The sequence below is a fragment of the Equus asinus genome, chromosome 24 (genome assembly GCF_041296235.1).
Source record: "Equus asinus isolate D_3611 breed Donkey chromosome 24, EquAss-T2T_v2, whole genome shotgun sequence".
Classification (NCBI taxonomy): domain Eukaryota; kingdom Metazoa; phylum Chordata; class Mammalia; order Perissodactyla; family Equidae; genus Equus; species Equus asinus.
In genome coordinates, this window is record NC_091813.1 from 64,790,885 (window position 1) to 64,811,538 (window position 20,654).

Below are 20,654 nucleotides of genomic sequence, written 5' to 3' on the forward strand. Positions count from 1 at the left end.
CGTGTGGTCTGAAGGAGATCATTTATTTCTTTTTTATTTCCATTCAAAGTATCTAATTTCCATATGAATAGACCATAAGGGTAGAATAAAGAGATAAGGGAACAATTTTTAATTATTTAAAAGCTATTCATAATTCCTTTAAGCCAGCCCAGTAGTGCAGTGAGGTTCTCATGTTCTGCTTCGGTGGCCTCAGGTTTGCAGGTTTGGATCCTGGGCATGGACCTAGCACTGCTCATGAAGCCACACTGTGGCAGCATATCACATAAAACAGAGGAAGATTGGCACAAATACTGGCTCAGTGACAATCTTCCTCAAGCACAAAGAGGAATATTGGCAACAGATGTTAGCTCAGTGGCAATCTTCCTCACACAAAAAAAATAGATGCCCTTTGTTTTTTCACTTCCTGTATCTTAAGTGATTAGATCAAATACCCTCTGTAAATTCAACACCTGCCCTGTGTGTTTACAAATGATAGAAACAACATTTACATACATTAGAGCAGTTACCACAAAAGGATTTTTCCAGGCCCCCTCCCATTGAAATATATGGTGCACTATCCCTATACATACTCACACGTACTTAAATGCACCCACATGGAAGGTAAATGCAGCTCCCATAAATGTTGTGCTGTATCGAACAGGTAAAATGTAAAATTGGTACACACATCTATCATTTTTAAAATCTTCTTAAGTTTGTTGTTTCAGCAAATCTATGACATCTCTTCTAAATAGAAACTAAGGGCTCTCTTTCTTTTCTCCCTCTCTTTGCCAGGCTAATCCTGAAAAGGTGCGAGTGAAGGGGGTCGTTGTAATTTCCCAGGTCCCTGCCCTAAGCGCGGAGGGTCCTTCTCAAACACTCTTCCATACAGGGCCATCACTAAGACAGGCAAAGGGGCTCCGCCTCGGCTCCTCAGACGTCCGTCTTGTGAAACCTGACCAAAGAAAGCAAAAAATTAACTCCAATGCAGAGCCTGGTCTCCAGCCCAGAGACCTCCCCAGACAACAGCATTCTAAAGCAGCATGAAACAGAAGACCCACATTTCAGATCCAAAGGACTAAAGCAGAAGGACTTTGGGTGAAAGTGCAGGAAATAAACCTGTTGCACAAGGAGATAAGTAAGATAACATAAACAAGAGCTCCTTTAACTCCTTTAACTGAGACACTGTACAAAGTATTAATTATTACTATCATATTACAACTTCTCAAAATAATGCATGAATGAACTAGGTTGTGATGCGTTATTTAATGTCTTTAACCTGGCCCTTCTACACCATGCAGAGACAGAGAACATTACTCGCAGGCCACCATCAGTATTTTACTTTAATTTCTCCGCAACCTCATTGTTGCCTTGGATCTCAAAAGTACATTTACGCAGAAAAAGGAACCCCAGATTCTCCATCACAGCCTGAAGATAGTCTAGAACCGCATCATAGCTTGTCTTCCACATCATAGCTTCCACGTGTCTTTAAAGTGTTGCTTGTATAACGCAAACCACAATATTGCAATGCTATCGCATGGGTTCAAAGATTTCCATTATGCAGTCTACCCCTTCTGTTCGAGGAAATTTAACATCCTGGAAACCTCCTACCTCGTAATGTCTCTCCGGGGCAAGCTGACTCCCACTTAGAATGAGCTGTGGGAAAACGTAACTCGTTCCGAAAGTGCCGCTGAGGGAAAATTCTTCAAACCTGGTAAACGCTGACCCCGCAGGCTCCCCGCAAGTTCTCAGCTCCGTGGTTTGACACTTGAGTAATGTGCATATCTAGGGAGGAAAAGAAAGGAGAAGTGGTCAGACATCTTGGAAATATTTTTTCAACTGAAAAACACAATTTCAAGGAATAGAGGAATATTTGTTAGGTTGCTTCTTAAGCAGAGTTTTTCAAACTGCAGGTCGTAACCTATTTGTGGATCCTAAAATAAATTCAGGAGTCAGGATTAGCTCTTTTTTTTTCCCCAAGAAGGCAAAAATGGAATAGACTAGAATTTTAAAAACTAGAGTTCATTGCATATAACTGACAGCTATTTCTAACTCTAATTGGAATTATTTCATAAAATGTTCCAATTAAATCTCTCTCTCTGTCTCTCTCTCTCTTTTTTTTTTTTTTTTTTGGTGAGGTAGATTGGCCCTGAGCTAACATCCATTGCCAATCCTCCTTTTTTTGCTTGAGGAAGATTGTCCCTAAGCTAACATCTCTGGCAGTCTTCCTTTATTTTTTTGTATGTGGGATGTTGCCACAACATGGCTTGATGAGCAGTGTGTAGGTCCTCGCCCAGGATCCAAACCCAACAACCTTGGCCCCCAAAGCCAATCACGCAAGCTTAACCACTACATGACTGAGCCAGCCCATAAATATCTCTTTTAACTCATTCACACATCTTGACTGTACTGGGTCAGGATGCAAAATGGACTTCTTGCTCTGGGCCTTAGTTGCAGACAGTTTGAAAATCCCTGCTCCCAAGTAACCTGACAAGAAAAGAAAATGCATGGAAGTTGCAGCTTTTTAAACTTGAACCGGGTCTGCTGCAAACTAAGCAATCTGCCTTGTGTTTCTACCTTGCAGCCAAGAAATCTAGTTCTGTTCTTGCTAAGACTGAACAAATAAAGTGTTCTGGGGGAGAAAGTTCAGTGATAAATGTAACATTATTCCAATTAACTGAATCCAGCCCAATTTTTAAAGAAATGCAATGATGACCTAGAAGAAAAACCAGTAAAAAAGCCATTCTAACGTATTTAGGCCGTTCTACCTGCAAGTAGTATTGGCCTTCCACTGTGTGCAGGCCGTCAAAAGCCGCGAGTGCGTACATCTCATCAGTTCGCTTCTCAGACATCTGGTAAGTTAAGTGACAACACAGGTCTTTCTGGCAAACTGTGTAATTTCCTGTGTTCTTCTGAAGCTCAGTGAAGGTGAACTCATCAAAATAGATCATCCCTGGAAAATCCGGTTGCTCAGACGGGAACGGCTTGATGCCTCTGGCATAAGCACTCCAGTCAACAGCTGCAGGGTAGGTGGTTTCACGCCGAGGCCGGGACTTCAACTCTGAGAGCATCAGCTGGCCACTCTCCGTTTCCATGTCATAGTAGTACACCTTGACTGCTTCTGGTGCGTAGATTCCACTCCCTGCAGGCGACATCAAGAAACACAAATATTGGTTTCAAATTTTGCCTGGAGACAAGTGAACAAAATCATTTTTGTGAGAAATTAAATAGAAAGTTATGAAAGCATAAACATTTTCAAGATAGGTAGGGAGATAGCTCTTCCACGGACATGAGTTCCAACTTGACTCTGCGTCCTCTGTAAGGGACTGCTTTCACTGAAATTATCATCTGACTTGGATGGCTTATTATTTTTACTTAAGCTACCCTTTTTTTAGCCAACTTAATAACAAACTAGAAAGTTCTCCAAACATGAAGAATAATTTTAGCTGTCCACTGACCTATCCAGTTTCCTTGTTTTGAGATTCTTCATCTGGATCAAGGAATAACGAAGCAGTCAAGAGGGGAGCTGCCCCACCCTGAACACAGAGACACTAAGGGATAAACTCTAAAACCTGGTTAAGTCTAAAGTGATGTTTTCCTTCAACAGCAAGATGTATTTCAGTAGGACTAATGGGTGTTGGCTGCACAGTTCTCTAGATCTGGCTTTGTTTTTTTGTGGGACTTGACTTCCTTCTAACTGCAATTTCCCCTCCTGTGGAATTGAGATAATAATGTTTGCCTCCTTCCTTACTCAAAGGGATAACGTTCCTTAAATAATGTTGGTGTAGAAACCCACGCTATTATTAATTTTGTGACATTATAGTTAATGAAAGAGTCATTTAAGAGAAGCATGGCTTGAAAACCAAAGAAGACTTCGGAAGCAGCCCTGCCTCGTGGAGCATGACGGCGGGAGTTACCGGTCATGTGCATGCTGGTGTTGTGGGTGTTGGCAGCAAGCAGGTTGACCCTCATGGCTCTGGCCCACGCCGAATGGAAGGGAACAGCGGAGAGGAGGGGCAGCGTGTTGTACCAGGCCGTCGGGTAGAGGACGCTGTCCACTTGAAACTCATTGACCACCACCACGGCTGGGTCGTGAGAAAAAATGTCAAAGCAGGTGAAAATGCCAAACTTCCCGAAGGGAGTGTCAAAAGTCACGAACTCTGAATCCTTGGGGAAATCAAATTGAACTTCAGGTGCAAAAAGATTGTACTGTTAACAAAAAGCAAAGGAGAAAATTAGTAAGAAAACTGCCAAATAGAGGTGATCAGTTCCCATAGTCTTGTGTCCCATGCATGTTGATGTCATATTTAAAACTGTTACACATAAACTTATGTAAATCATACCCAGTAGACCAAGGTCTATGAGTTTTCTTGCTATCACATTGATCAAAAACTTTATTTTCCCACAACCAATGAGATCATATCTACAAATGATACTTAAAAGGTGAATATTTCTGTCTTAAAACCACAAGTTGAAATTTTGAATCTTACAAATTTCAGATTGTTTTCCACTGTGTTCTTTAAATAACAAGAGCCCTGCCCGGGTGAAGTCTAACACGCGTAATCAAGTAAACTTGTCGCGTCTCTTATAATATTGCTGGGTTTATGTAAGTGCACTGAAGGAGATTTAAAATTAACATAGACAACGTAATAGCCGAACCCCACTTCAGCTGGGCTCAGGTGTACAGCGTATGTTTTGCTCAGGTTTGTTTTTGGCCTGATGTGTGCAGATGTGTGCTCTGGCAACACCCCTCCTCCTCGGTGGGGACTCTGAGCTCCTCCGCCCCCGACTCCTGCGTTAGCCCACCCTGCATCCTGCAGCGATGACTCAAGAAAGGCTGCTGGCCTATTGGAGTCAAGGAATGACAAGGCTATTCAAGGTTCCTAGGAAAGAGAAATGCACTCTTGCTCTGGATTTTGTTGCTATAAGAATGTGAGCTTTGTGTCGAGCAGCCGTATGGCGTCTAAAAGGACAATTATCCTAAAAACATCTGTAATAAGGGCCAAGAGAGCTAGAGCGGTGGATGACATCCTTTGAGCCTCTGAGGGACAGACTGAGTTTCAGACTATAGGTCTGAAGCTAGACCTACTCTCTCTCTAATTTATATTTTTCAGGTACAAGGGAATTTCATATTTTTAAAGACAGTTTCAGCTGGGATTTTCTGTCACTGCAATCAAAGTCCTAATGGAATGAATGACCTAAAGCTTAGTACAAAATGTTAACAAATTGGGCCAAAAACCAACTCTGGTATTAAATCATGGATAAAACAGAGCATTTCTCCTTTCTCAGAGAATATTAAAATCTTTGCGAGGTTGTTATCACATCTTTAATATTCTGCCATCTTCTATTTTATGACTAAGTCAAACTCAGAACATTTATATGAGACCTAGGTAAATTAAATCCCTTTTTCAACTAAAATGTAATAATTCAGAGATGTGTTCATAACAGTTCTCTCACCAACGTTCAACAGACAAGTCTACATACATAACACAAAGGAATGAAAGAAGTAAATCAAGTTGAGCTCAGGCACAAGTAGCTCTCACCTTATGGTAGCGTGCCACCAGCCTGCCCTCAGAATCAAACACCACGTCAGTGTTGTACTGGTAACGACCGTCAGGGGGACACTCAGGGTCACTGGCATTGCATGGCTTCTTGTCCCCAATATTTGCCACGACGTAGATAGAGTTGTCCTTGGCCAGGCAGCTGAGCTTCTCTTGTACTGGGGTGTGGCCAAACCTAATTCAATAGATATTGCCTTAAACTTACTCTATCTTAGCAATTTCTGAACTTCCAAAGTGATATTTCACTTGCCCATTACCTGTAACACAACACCTCTAGGTTAAGAATCTACAGAAAAGACTTAAAAACTCACATACAAACATCATCTTCATCTTTGTGAAAGCTAACCTATTCTAATGAGCCAGACTCCAGATTGCAGTGCAAGACGTAAGCACAGAAAAGATGCCGGAGGAAGAGGAGAAAGAAGAGAAGTGACACTTTCTCTTGTAAAGGGTTCCCAGGAAAGCAAATGAAGGGCTTGAAATGTAACAGACTCGTCTAACAGGGAGGACCTTTTCTATAATTCAAGCCGCAGTCTTACTAGCAGGCAGTAAATAGTTGGTCCCATGTAGATCATCTGCTATAGAGAACAAACACAGCATTGTGCACAAGAAATATTTTTAAAAAGCACGTCACTATGCTGGCTCAGTTTCCTCATCTGTCAATGCAACATAATGGCTTCCTTTGTACCTTAGAGGGCCCCCGTAAGAAACCCTGAGATAAACACAGGCTATGAAACTGCTTTTTTCAAAGTAATACCAAATCCATCCACATAGGAGATATTTACTCTAGAAATAAAAAGGGATTGAGATGATGAAATAGGTGGAATGATAGCTGGGCTTCAAGTACTCGAAAGGCTCTAATTTGAAGGAGATGAGTCATAGGTAGTACTACAGAGGCAGTACAAAGACTGAAGGAAGTCATAGAGAGACAGATGTCAGCAGAAAATACTAGAAAGATTTTTAGCACCTAGAACATGCTGTCAGAGAAGTAGATTGACTAGTCATTGGAAATTTCAAGTCTAAAATGGTGCCTCTAGGCACTCAGAGTCCATTCAGTTAGCTCGGCTCAATGGCAATGGATGTGTTTGAATTCTACCGACACTCATTACCAATTATGAGAACATAAACCTCCTTGTTTCCCTCATATTTAAAATGGGAATAGTTATACTTCTGCATAAATTGAATAAGATAATGTGCACAGTGCAGCAAGTACAGTGCCTGGGACCAAGTAAGTGCTCAACAAATAAATAGTGGCCCTTATGGATTTTGTGACTACAAGAAGACAACCCAGGAAACTGATGGTTTTATTGCTTTCAGAGGCCATTCGGGTTCTCTCCATAATCTCTCAGCCACTCTACAGTTGATGTTGAGCTAATCTTTGAATAGAAAGGACTGATTTATGAATATTGTTTTAGACTGTTTCTTTTATTTTGGCCTCAGGAAAACCGGGATAATATTGTCAACATTCATATTCATTAAGATCATTAATAAAAATATCATGTATTTTGATTTTATTTTTTTTTGACCAAATAATTAGGGTACTTCAATATTTCCTATTAGTGCCTCATGAGGAAAGCCCAAGAGAGCATGAGACGTGCCAGTATTCTAAACGACGATATCTAAATACACAAGGTGGACCACATGGCCCTCTCTTATCCATTTTAGGGATAAATATTACCAGGGAAGAAGGAGTGGCTTTCTTTAACAACATTACCGTTATATTAATGGTACTTTAATATTTCCTTCAGGATTTCTGAAAATACTGGATTTCTCCTTTTTACAACACAGAGCTGAAAGCTTGCCATTTGAATAATGTTAAAGTTTCATCAGTCACCTTAAATAGTCAACTTAAAATAATGTGTCAGATGGAGCCAGCCCAGTGGCATGGTGGTTAAGTTTGCAAGCTCCACTTAGGTGCCCGGGGTTCACAGGTTCGGATCCTGGGCACAGACCTAGCACCAATCATCAAGCCATGCTGTGGCAGCATCCCACATAAAATAGAAGAAGATTGGCACAGGTGTTAGTTCAGTGACAATCTTCCCCAAGCAAAAAGAGGAAGATTGGCAACAGATGTTAGCTCAGGGCCAATCTTCCTCACACACACACAAAGATAAATAGGGGGCCAGCCCGGTAGTGCAGCAGTTAGGTTCATACATTTTGATTCATCGGCCTGGGGTTCGCCAGTTCAGGTCCCAGGTGCAGACCTACACACTGTTCGTCCAGCCGTGCTGTGGCAGGCATCCCATATATAATGTACAGGAAGATGGGCACGATGTTAGCTCAGGGCCAGTCTCCCTCAGAAAAAAGAGGAGGATTGGCAGCAGATGTTAGTTTAGGGCTAATTTTCCTCAGTAAATAAATTAATTAAATAATGCATCAGAGATGAATTATCAGACTTCAGACAGCTTTCCTCTAGGAAAGTCAGTTTTATCTGCCCAAATAGAATGTATTTTATTTTATTTTGTTAATTTTTAATTTAATTTATTATTTATTTTTATAACTATAGTTATTTTTATTTTTAATTTAATTTTTTTAATTGCAGTAACATTGGATTATAACATTATATAACTTTCAGATGTACATCATAATATATTTTGAATTCTCTGTAGATTACATCATGTTCACCACCCAAAAACTAATTATAGTCCATCCCCTCACACGTGAGCCTAATCATTTTAGCATAAGCCTCTTGAATGACTGCAAATAATGAGTCCTGCCTGCTCTGGGAAAAGCCCCATAATCAAGTAGACATTGAGTCGTAGTTACATGGTTATTGTAAACACAGACTGTGCGACATTCAGAGAATATTTCTCCCAACGTGAATTTCAGGGCAAGACTTCACTCACATAGTAGAGCTCCTCTGTTGCAACACTGGACTTTCCAGTTAATATCAAATAGTCAGAATTATTAAAGAACTTCCTCTTGCTGTGCAATAGGTATAGTTCTGAACAGATGTGTGTAAATTTAAAATTAACAGATTAAATTACTTTTTAATGCATTGATTTTGCTAAAAGAATTACATATAAACTATTTTTAAAAAGTAAATACACCTAAAATAATCTATTTCATCAATCTTTCTTATGTTTTATACAAATTTGCTTTAAAAAAGTTATGCTTACACCACAGCTATTAATAATTACCAAAACTTCTCAAAGGACAAAAACCAAAGAAATTTACATTCCATTTCTTCTATTAAAAAAAGCAACAGTGACGGCCAAGAGGGGAGACAGGACAACAGCGCACAGATTCTATGAGTATCACTTCACTTGACACTCTCGTCTACGCTGTAAGGGAAGTAGGAGAGGAAATTTTAGAATCCCTGTTTTATGGATCAAGAAACAGAGACGTCACGCGTTCAGGTTATCTGCCCCACATCACTCAGCCGGGAGGTGACAGAATGTGGTCTCAGAAACTGCGCTTCCTTTTTCAAATTCTATGCAATTTCCACTCACCATACTGATTACCTTGCAAATGATAGTGGTATCAAAGCTCTGTGGAAATGTAGGCTCATTCATCTTTTTACCATTCTTACAAAGGACGCAGGTGTCCATGGGCGAACCAACTTACTTACATTTGGGAACACAGGTCCCAGACAGTACAACTTTCTCATTTTGTTGAAATCCAATTAACTGTATTTATTATAAAAACTGTATACACACAGTATTCATTAAAGAAAACTACAACAAATAACCAACCAAGCATCAACACCTCAAGTCATTTACCAAACAGGAGGCATGCCAGATGGTACATGTTATGAAGCATTAGAGCCTCAGATTGACTACTTGTCAGCAAGAATACTAGGCAAGATTAATGAATTTGCTATTGGTATTGTACAATATCACAATTTTTTGTTCAAAAATCAAAGGGAAATGACATTACCTCTGGGGGTCTCTACATGGAATCCAGTTCACTTCAGGGTGTGGGATATCCTCTAGGTAGGGGTAAATTGTCTCCCTTGTGAAGACCCAGCCATAAATTCCATCTTCTGGGGTCACAATGATATGTGCACCCTGCTCAAAATAAGTGGGAGCAAAAACGTTTTTCATAAATCCCAAGTACTCACACTCTCAGCAAGTTGCAAATCTCCTTTACAATATCCCAGCTGTTACCCAAAGGGCTATACCTGCCTGGCTGCCAGTTTAACTGCTTTCTCCAAAACATCTATGTTCTTGTTCATCAGGAGCAAAGCCTCTTCTTTTGGAACAGGTGTTTGTGTTCCGTTTGGTAATATAACAGCATGCTCGTACACTGCAGCAATAAAAGTGTCCAGCGCACCGACACTCAGGACAGAGAGGGCAAAAACGGCCACACATTTTGGAAAATATGATGTAATCATAACTAAAACTTAGCGCACTTTGATAAACTCAGATTTTTAAATTTTGTGTCACTTGAAAACCTTCTACATTGAGGCGCTGCCTGCGACCAGCTGTTTATATTTCCTCAGGAATACATTGCACAATGCAGCATTGAGAAAGGACGTTGTGCAAGAAAGCCGACAGCCAGAAGCACATAATTGGATTGACTCAAGCGGGCTGTGCTGTTGTTGACACTGTTCAGAGCTCCACCCAACTCTAAAAGTAGAATTAATGAGCCAACCAGATGAATCCACTCCAGTCCAGTACACACTGGTTATTGGGCTCTATTCTTTCAATAAAATATATTGTCCTGGTATTCCGATATTTCCATTAATAGGGCCAATATTGGACTGCTTTAAAAGGCAGCCGTCATAACAACAATTGGTTGAGAACTTATACATCTAGCTATGACAGAAATAGGAAAGAGCGTCAGGCAAGCCCAGTTTTAACCAAGCTCACAAAATGACAAGAAAAAACATATAGATACATACTGATGATGGGAGTCACTTTGCATGACCATGGCCCTCAATTTTTGCATTGTAAGAGGTTATCAGCAGAAACCACAGTTGTCAGTTTCTCTTGGAAAGACTGCCTAATAGTCTGAAATACTGGAACTTAACCTGAACACTTTGTAAAACATAGAGCAATTATAACATGATCAGTGATGGCAATCACAGTGCGAGGCTTCAGGGTCATACAATTTCTTCATCTTCATAGAATCTGCTCATTTTTTAAGTGATTCCCTCTTCCCTAAATTCTTGTACTAGTACGTCACCCAAAATCTAATTTTCAGGAGATTGTTTCCTGTGCCACTAAAGAGCTAAACATTTTTAAGATATAGTTGTTATTTATTTAACTGGTGTCTCTGACATTTTCCTCTCCCTATGCTCCCACATCCAATTCATCATATAATTTCTTTTAAACATCTCTTTCTATTCTAATGTATTATGCTAAACCAGATGTCTGCTTTTTAATTTGTCTCCCTACCTCCCACAATGGCCAAAGTTGTTCATTCTACACACAGCCACCAGATGAACTTTCCTTGAAGTACAGCTCCTGTTACGTTCACCTGGACTTCAAAGGAGTCTGTGGTTCTCTGTTATTTAAAACACTAGTTTTCCAGATGTGATCCATGCTCAATAGGAGTCAGCAAATTGATTTTGCAAGATATATAGATAAATACTTTTTTATTTTAAGAGTTACAGGTTAACTCGCATGTTACTAGAAAATTTATAACTCTCTCACCAAACCCACGGATAGTAGAGTTGAGGATGAGGCGACATAAAAGGTGTCCATGAATCTTAAAAGAGTATTAGGTAAGTAATAAATGGTGCATGGTTAATGTAAAAGTCGTGCAGATAATGACATATTGACAGGATGAACGGAAATTCAGGGAGTGCTGACATTGTTCAAGTTCTCCTACAACCTACAGACATGTTAGTCTGGAGTTATTTCTACAACTTGCCTGTATGAACACTTTATTCAGTGATGCTGAATAATTCTCTGTTCTCTGAACGATCCATGCACTGCTCTACCTGCGTGACTGGATGCCCACTTCTCCCTGAAGAGCCCTTGCTCTCCATCTCAGTTCCAGCTCCTTGCAGAGTTCTCTCAAATCTACCCCAGCCCTAAGTGATATTTCTAAACACTCCTGGCACATTTTTCTTGTCCTGGTAAATGTCTCCCACTGCTTCTGTTGTCTTGACCTTTAGTTTAAATCTTATATGCACTGATATTTAGTTCTGTATATATATGTCTCGTCTTCTTAAATAGATTAAAAGGAACCTTGATGTGTCCTCTCAGAACATCCACATCATCTGGGGATGATGCATCCCAGGGGTGTGACTCCCGGAGGATAAAGAATTGTCTTGCTTTCTGCTGAACCTCCTCACTCCAGCACATGCGTGACGGCTGTGGGAGCCCAGTACACGAGCGAATGTTGAAGAGTCTGCTACCTGAAACTCTAGTCTGTTCCATGTTTGGACGTTGCGAATTCTTTAGAACACTCTTTCTTGAACTGAGATGCAATTCGTTTTGTGTATCTTCTACAGTTTAAAATAATAACTCCAACCCGGCTTCCCGCTTACAGATTATTAAATACTTCAAAGAAAGGTCTAAATTCTCTCTAAATTCTTATATTTTTCAGACACATCATTCTTATAAATTCCGTAAGAACAGGGATCACATTATGATTCTCTGCTGCTCTTGTGGAATTTTGGATCAGGCTAAGCTCTATCAACGTTTTCTGATTTATTAAACTCAATTTCCTGGTCCAGCTTTGAAAATGAACTCTCTTGTTTGAATGTGAGTTCATTTGACATGTAAAAAGTTTCTTTTTGATTCTAGAGTCATTAATACTGGCAGCCTCTTTCTTGGATTCTTTCTAATCTTTATCTGATGTAGGGAAACTGGTAGGCTTTGGAGATTTGTGTCCTTTTTTTGTTTGGTTTGTTTCTATAATTTAAAACCCTTTGATTACAATAATCTTTTTACACCATCTGAATATGCCTTGCTTCTCCCAGGCCCTTATGTGTCCTTATGCCCTGAAATGATATCCATCAGATGCGAATTCATTCCAGAAAAAACATCTGAGGATAAGATGGATACTGTGTGAAACAGATGAATTTCTTTGTAGGGAGAAGGAAGAAACTTTCCATATTTTCAGTTGAAATTCCAGCTCTTGTCTTGGTTCACCTGATTTTGTGAATAGAATCAAAAGGAAACACATGGGAATTCCCCTTCATTCTCTTGGTCCCTGATTCCAGGAAACATACCAACCTTTTAGTATGTTGAAATCAGTAGAAATTTGGATCAAATATTTCCTTACCAGATGTGGGTAGCAATGCCTTTGCCTCCTACGTGTCCTTACGCCTCAGTAGGGATCATGGATGCAAATTATTTAGATAGGATATCCATATATATCTTGAATGAGAGTTTGAAATTATTGTGATATTAGTAACTTTAGAGTCTAAAGTTTTATGTTAAAATAAACATAATTCTGCTTTTAAATATGTAAGGAATATATTTTAAAGGAGAGAAAGGACCCTAGAACAAAGTCTCGAAGAGTTTGTTGACCCTTCCCATGTCTTTATTTCCAATATCCACTGTAAAACCTTCTTTCCTTTCCCATTATCAGAGTCCCGACTCTGTGACCAAGAATTACTCTTACAGGCTCTCTATCAGCCTCTCTGATCCCACTCCTCCCTGCCTACTCCTCAATCAATACTGCAAGCCACATAAGTCCCCTTAACCACTGCTCTCATGAACTAAAATGCTTCCCACGTGTACATCAAATCAAGGCAGACAGTCAGAACCTCCTCCTGCTTGCTCCCATTTTATCTTTCCTGTTCTTAGCTAAGACCACTCTTCTTACTGTATTTTAACATCTCATCGCTCTTCTGATCCTGGAATGATTCTTCACTAAATCCTGCCCCTTGACTCAAGTCCCTCACTCTCCAGTCTTTGTTGCTCTTCTCTTCTCTGAACCTCTCATGCACTTAAGGTCAGTAGCCACATTGTTATTCATTGCTTTTCAATTCTTATTCTACCATCTCTTCCCCATAGCAGACCCTTTTCTACTTCATACCTTCAACTACCCTCTATGACCTGGCAACTGTCTCTATCTTTAGCTCAAACTTCTCTCGTGAACTGCAGTTCTGTTTTTCTAACTAAATAGAGACTTCCACAAGTATCAACCCGCTTGCCACCATCTGTACCTACCAATTCTGTCTCCCCTCCTCTCACCATAAATGACTGCTCATGCCCCTCTCTAAGTCCATCCTTTAGCCTTGTATACTGGATCCCAGAGACACTGCTCTAGAAATTCTTCTCTCTTTCTTCCTTCTCATCAATTTTTCTTTGTCTATTGGGTTATTACCATCAGCATACAAATATCTTATTATGTCTCCTATCTCAAAAAGAACCAAAAAACTTTCTTGATCTGAAATCCCCTTCCAGTTCCTGCCTCATTTCTCTGCTCCATTTACAACAAAACTCCTTTACAGGGTTGTGTATACCCTCTGTCTTAATTCCTTTCCTGCCATTAGGATTTTGCCCCCATGATTTTATCACCTTCTCGAGGTTAACATTGATCTCCACGTTACTAAGTCCATCGGTCAATTCTCAGTCCCACCTTACTTGGCATGTTGGCAGCACTTGACTCAGCTACCATTTCCTCATTCTTGATGCAATTTCTTCCCCCACAATCTCTTGGTTTTCCTCTTTCCTCTTTCTTGGCTTTTGTATTTGTTTACTTCGGAGGTTTTTGTGGACTTCTTTTTTTTCTGGTTCCTTCTAATTATCCCTGACCTCTTAAAATTGGTGTGCCCTGGATCCTAACCCTTGGAGATCCATCCCTATCTGCACTCACTCCCTAGGTGATCTCATCCATTTCACGGCTGCAAATACCATCTATAAATTAGTGACTCATGGATTTATATCTCTAGCTCAGACCTCTCCCCTGAACTCCAGACTCCTGTGCCCAATAACAGTCTGGTCAAAATCTCCCCTTGGATATGTAAAGGCATATCAAATCAACATAAACAAAATAAACGCTTTTCTGACCTTCTCTCCCCAACACTCCTGCAGTCTTTCAGATCTCAGTTAATGACTTCTTTAATCTTCTAGTTGTTCAGGTCAAAACCCTTGGAGTTACCCTTACTTCTGCCTTTCTCTCTCAGTCTACACCTGTTCAATCAGGTGGTCTTCTGTTACTGCAACTGTGGTCCAAGCCACTCACACCGCTGGCCTGGATTGTTCCAATACTCTCCTACCTGGTTTTTTCACCACTACCTCTACTTTTGCACAACAACAGTCAGAGTAATCCTATTAAAATGTAAAACTAATTGTATCACTTCTCTGCTCAAAAACCTTCAATGACGTCCTGCTGCACTCAGAGTAAAAAGCCATGTTCTTGCAAGGCCTACAAGATCTGCTGTGGTCCAGCCTCCTATTACTTCTAACATCAATGCCTACCAACTTCCCCATGTTCACTCGGCGCTAGTTGTGCTGGCCTCCTTGCTGCACCTCAAGCATGTCCCACAGGCTCTCCTGCCACCCCAACCGTGATGGGACTATTACAATTGCCTGCTCCATGGCCACAGTGCCTTTAGAATTCCCCCTTCTACTCCATCTTCCAAACCACTATCAAGGTTATTCTTTTAAACTGTTTTCTCCATCATGATGCTGGACTCTGAGATCCTCCATGGGTCTCTCCTAGCTTCAGGATGACGTCCAGACTTCACTTGTCCTTCTGTGACCTGGCCCTTGCCTGTCTCTCCTGCCTCATTTTTTCATCGTCTCTCCTTACCCTCCCTCCATTCACTTCTCCTGGCCCCAATTGTTTGGACTTTGCTTGCAGCACAGTATTCTCCCTTGTCTTCACATGCACGATTAACTCTAACTAGAATGCCCTGATTAACTTGCCCAGCTGGTCTCTGACTCTTTCTGGCCTTCTAAGGTAAAACTGATCCATTCCTAGTCTTTATGTTGATTGAAATATTATCATATTCTGTGACTTTTTTATATATATTAAATGAGATGCTTGAAAATGCATCGCACAGTGTGAGGCAGGTTCTAAGCGCTCGGTGTTTGACTACTATGATAATGAGTGAAGATGATGATGGTGATGCTTTTTCTCCTCTTCTAGACTGAGATCCTTAAGAAATAGAACATTTAATTCCTCATCACCATCCAGTACAGGACCTTCCTGACTTATGGCCGACATCCAAAAAGTCATTTGACTTCTTAAAATGCATAAGGAAACATGTCCAAGAATGTTCAGAGAAGCTTTGTCTACAAGAGGAAGTAATAGGAACAATAATTACTACAAATAAGTAACCAAGAAGTAGAAAACTTCAGCATCCATTGAACTGGGCTAAACCTCAAAAACAGGTCCAGGGACAAAGACTGTCAGAAATGACGACTCAGAGTCAGCTAATGTTACTTCTTGGTTCAGTTTGTCATTGAGAATCACATAAGCACCACAAAGTATAAGTTCAAGATCAAGGATATAAGTGGCCACAACAATTGCGTTCTCACACAGGTATACCTGAAGTTCATGGTTTCAGCAGCCCTAATGGGTGAAGAACACGGCGGGTCAGAGGAAGCCAGACATTGGGCTTGCTGGTTTTGTACTAATGGCTGGGCGAGAGGCCATGACAACATGCCTGGGTAACCACCGCACCACCGCTGAATGCTCCCACACTTTGTTACTACGTTGTCAAGTTTACCCAAGATTCCAGTGCAAGCATTTCAGGTTTGGTCATGCTCACTATATTCATCAATGGGAAAACGGACAAATGAATATTTTTTTATCCATTGGATCAAGCAAGATGCAACAAGGGAAACGGAATCCGCCCCAGTAATTTTAACATAGGGACTAGGTTAAACAGGTATCTGACAAATGAAGGGCAAAAGGAACAGCAGGGTAACACAGAGAGAGCAACTGCAGAAGGCAGCTCCCACTCCTAGTGCTCGTGAACAAAAGGAAGAGGAGGGTGTTAGGAGCAAGAAGATTTCCAGAGGACCCTTTGAGGAGGGGCTGCTCCCCAGCTGGTGCTGATGAGCCAGACCCTCAGAGGAGGGCCCCTGCAGAGCTGGGACTCGAATCCCCTGAGACACTGGCTGGTGCCGGTATTTTTGTAAGAGGTCAATGACACTGGTTCCAAGAGTTTGGAAAAAAACTGAAAACTAGAACCAACCGGCACAAACTACTGCTACCAGGTACAATCACTGTCGACAGGATGACACTGATGGGCGAGCAACAGAAAGAAGTCCTGTCTCTCTTCCAACCTTTTGTGTCCCTCTAGCGCCTCCTGTCGACAGAACCTAACAGGGAGCCAGGTGGCAAAAGAGAACTGCGTTTGCCCAGCTCCAGCCCTGGCATCACAAAGAAGACTGCAGAAGGGTAGGTTTGGAGCTGAGAGACAAGAGCTGCATAACTGGCATATTCATACGACTACACCACACAGCAGTGAAAATGCATGAAATAGAGTAATGCTTATTTACACGGATGAAGCTCACAATTTCTTACATAGAAAAAGAAATATGCAGAATGATATGTATAATTTGACACCGTATACACACAGCTCAAAAAGATGCAAAATAGTACTAAGAAGGAATATGTATCTATATAATAAACTACCAAGAAGTCATGGGAATGACCTAGAAGAGTCTTAGGATAGTGACTTCCTCTAAGGGAAAAAAACAGGGAAAGGAGGAGAATGTGATCCAAGGGGAACCCAAGAGATATGGCTGCATTCAAACCACTTTATTGCATAAACCGGGCAGTGGGTACCCAGGCACTTGGCATGCAATCCTTTATACATTTCTGTGTCAGAAACATTTGCTTAACAAATTTTAAAGTAACTTGGAAGATGCATTTGTTTTTTAATAAACAGATGTTTCATAAGGAAATACCACAGGGCCTTGACATTTCTAAGTCCCAGGCCCGCCTTCTTTAACTCCAGTGTGTCTTCCCTCCTCTCTTTCCCTCCACAGGACAAAAGCCATGCATTGCCTTCTACATAGCTACTGCCACCCACCCTGTATTTTGAACTTATTAAACCCAAGACTGGCAGAAGAGTAGCACCATGCCTTCAAAGTTCCCCCTGAAGAAAGCACACAGGTCCTTTGCATTTAGAGGTTTTGTGCATCTCGCTATGGGGAATTAGACAAGAGTAACAAAAATGAGGAAGTGCCTTTGTCCAAGTAATGATAATCCAATTCAAAATACTGAGCAGAAATGACACTCCTTGGCTCATGTAACTGGAAATTCTGGTTTCACTTGGCTGGATCCAGGGGCTTAAATGATGTCTTCAGAGTTCTCCCGCTCAGCTCTCCTTTGTCCTCTTCCTTGGAAATGCCCTTTTCAATTTGTAGTGAAGACGGCTCCTGGGGCGCTCCAGACTTACATGGTCCTTGTGCCTCTGATCACAGAAGATGCTTCCTTTCCAATTGTTTCTATCAAAAGTCCTAGGGCTGATTCTCACCTGGTTGGCTTCAACATGTGCTCAGGCCTGCATACACCTCTAGCTCTGCGGGGCTAGTCTGTGATTGGCCAGGCCTGGGTATAACCCCATATCCTGGAGCTAAAAGGGATGCTCGCCAACCAAAACAGCATGAGTTCCCATTAATATAGAGAGGAGACCAGAGGTCTGGCAGAGAAACAATAGACATTCACTACAGGAAGCTACAAAAGTTTCTGAATATAATCCTAATCCTGATTCCCTCGACCATTTTGATCTCTTTCTGGGAGAATGAAGGCCTAAAATTGCAATGAAGGCAGACAACTTACATTTCTGAAGGTCACCAAGTTCCCTGACATTTGTTCCACTTATGCTTTTTCATTCCTTCTTAGACCTTTTATTCTTCTACTTAACATCTTATACTATCACTTTATTATCTTTTCCAATACATTTGGATTCCTTTCAAATCAATGAGATATTTAACTGATGGATAGGTTCCTGGCCATGAAGCATGACTTAGGGCTTGACAGTAAGGCACACACCTGCCCTCCAGCTGTGTGATTCCTACTTCCATTTTCATGAGGTCAAGAGTATATTTCTATTAGATGTCTCCCAGCAGGAGTAAATTATAAGCAATTGCTTTTATGTCATCTCCCAACGACGGTATTCTTGCTAATTCACTAATGTCCTACACATCGCTGAGATACTTAAACTTGAACTCATATATGGTCATATTGAAAGTGTGATCTGGTCAATGAAAGATTTTCATTTCATTCAGTAGAAACTATAGAAGCATGATGTCCCAAATGCAGACCAGGAACCCATTCTGGGTACCACTCTCTCTGCTCTTAGTAATCTTTTCAGTTCATTCAGCACCTTGCTCCAGGCACTGTGCTATGCATTAGAAACACATTGAAAATGAATGAGCATGATTTCTGTCCTTGAGAAGCTCACTTTAGTGGTAAATATATCAAATGTGATGATTTTTATAACTTGAAGTGTACAATGTTCCACAGGAGTCCAGAGGTAGCTATTTTCCATTTGTCTGCAGGTAGGACTATGTCTTGGATAAGTACCAGGTTACTGAGTCAGTTGGATTGGGGCCAAATGACAAGTTAATTGTCAAGAAGCAGATAACAAGTTAATAAGTAGTTAACAAGTAGTTCTCTACTTATTAGTTGTATCAAGATTGGGGGACTTATCCAGCTCTTGGACTTCAGTGTCCTCATCTGAAAAATGAGGTCACTAGTACTTACCAATGCCATGAGGGTTGTAAGAGTTTATAATGGATGTAAAGTCTTGTAGATATAAAATATTTTAGGCCTCACGTTCTTTTCTTTAAAATCTATCATTTCCTATATTTTTATTAAGTCTCATATTTGTTTAGTTCTTGCTCTTCGGATTCAGTCCAACAAATAGAACCTTATCTGTAACCTAGAAGTGGCTGCAGTAGGCCTCCTGATAAAAGGAAAGAGAAGGGCAGGCCAAATGTAGGAGAACAGGTGGTGAGACCAAACAACAAAGCCACCTGCAATGCAGTTTATGTGAGGTAGGACACCAAAAACAGGGAAGTAAATTCCTGTCCTGTAGTCAGTAGTCATGTGAGTATCCTCATAAAATTATCTACGAAAATCTCCATGTCAGCCTTCTGGAACTCAAATATTTCATATGTCTGCTTTTAATTTATAAAGACTTTTTGGGTCATTAGTCATCATGGCTAACTGTATGCAAATTTGCACTTCTAATTCTAGAAGATATATAAAGTACAATTTTTCTTTATCATAAAAAAAGAGTATTGCCTCCTTGTTTGCCTCTTTTCTCTATGCTCATCGTAAAAGTTTAAAAAAATCAATGACTCAGAGACTTTATCTTCAAACAATATGAATTAGAGACTTATAATTGGCAATGGCCTAAAATGTTTTCACTATTTACTAATTGTTTATATTAATTAAATATAAATAATTATACTATACTTATAAATAAGTATAAATTATAAATTAATTATCTATATTTACAAATATTTTAATCAAAGATTAAAATTATAATGTAAAATGACCTTAGCATAAGAAGTACTTAATCGCCAGCTAATGGACTCAAATTCAAGAGTTCAACAGGAATAGATGAAGAATACAGTATGAAAAAAATTAACTTTTGACATAAAAAAGGAAAAGTACATAAACAGAGCAGGGGAGCAAGGGATCCTAGCTCTTATAACTGGCCGAAGCCAGTTATAAGAAGGGTGTCCAATCCATATTTACATAAGTAAGATGTCACAAGATTCTTGAAGACATGTAAATTGAAATCACTCAATTCACCTCTATTATTTTTTTCCTTTGACTTGTCTTCAAGTGGCCTGGAAATTCTCTAAGAGATTGTTGAAGTATCTTCTTTTCCACTCCAAATACTTCATGTCTCAAGAAATCCTCTTCACAGTTGTCACTGTTTCTACACCCAGATGCCTTTTCAACAATGCCTTTGCAAGAAGTTTCTATGTGTGTGGATGAGTGTGTGTGTGTGTGTGTGTGCGTGTGGGTGTATTATGACCATATTTACCTGAGCACGCATCTGCCCTCAGATTCCTTTTAGAACACTATCATCTATGGAATACCTAGGAGAGGCAGTCAGAATGGAATTAGAAATGTGAATCGAATTTAAGAAACAGGTCAGAACAGAAAGAATGCCTTGGAAATCACTTATGTAAATGAATGAGCTGCCACCACGAGAATGGATCAGAATGCAAAGAAGGAGTACAAAGCAGAAAGTGGGGCCTCGATAATTGCAGAGTAGGCTGCAAG

At 40.4% G+C, this 20,654-nt stretch overlaps 1 protein-coding gene across 1 annotated transcript; it reads right to left on the reverse strand.

Moving 5' to 3' along the window:
• On the reverse strand, positions 1–9,992 carry LOC106840577 (vascular non-inflammatory molecule 3). Its single transcript, XM_014856143.3, has 7 exons — positions 9,661–9,992; positions 9,417–9,547; positions 5,520–5,712; positions 3,894–4,185; positions 2,745–3,118; positions 1,588–1,761; positions 1–931 (listed from the first exon to the last, which is right to left on the reverse strand). Exons 1-7 carry the CDS (start codon positions 9,871–9,873, stop codon positions 773–775), a joined length of 1,536 nt encoding a protein of 511 aa, XP_014711629.2. The 5' UTR covers positions 9,874–9,992; the 3' UTR covers positions 1–772.
• Between the last annotated feature and the right edge of the window lie 10,662 nt (positions 9,993–20,654).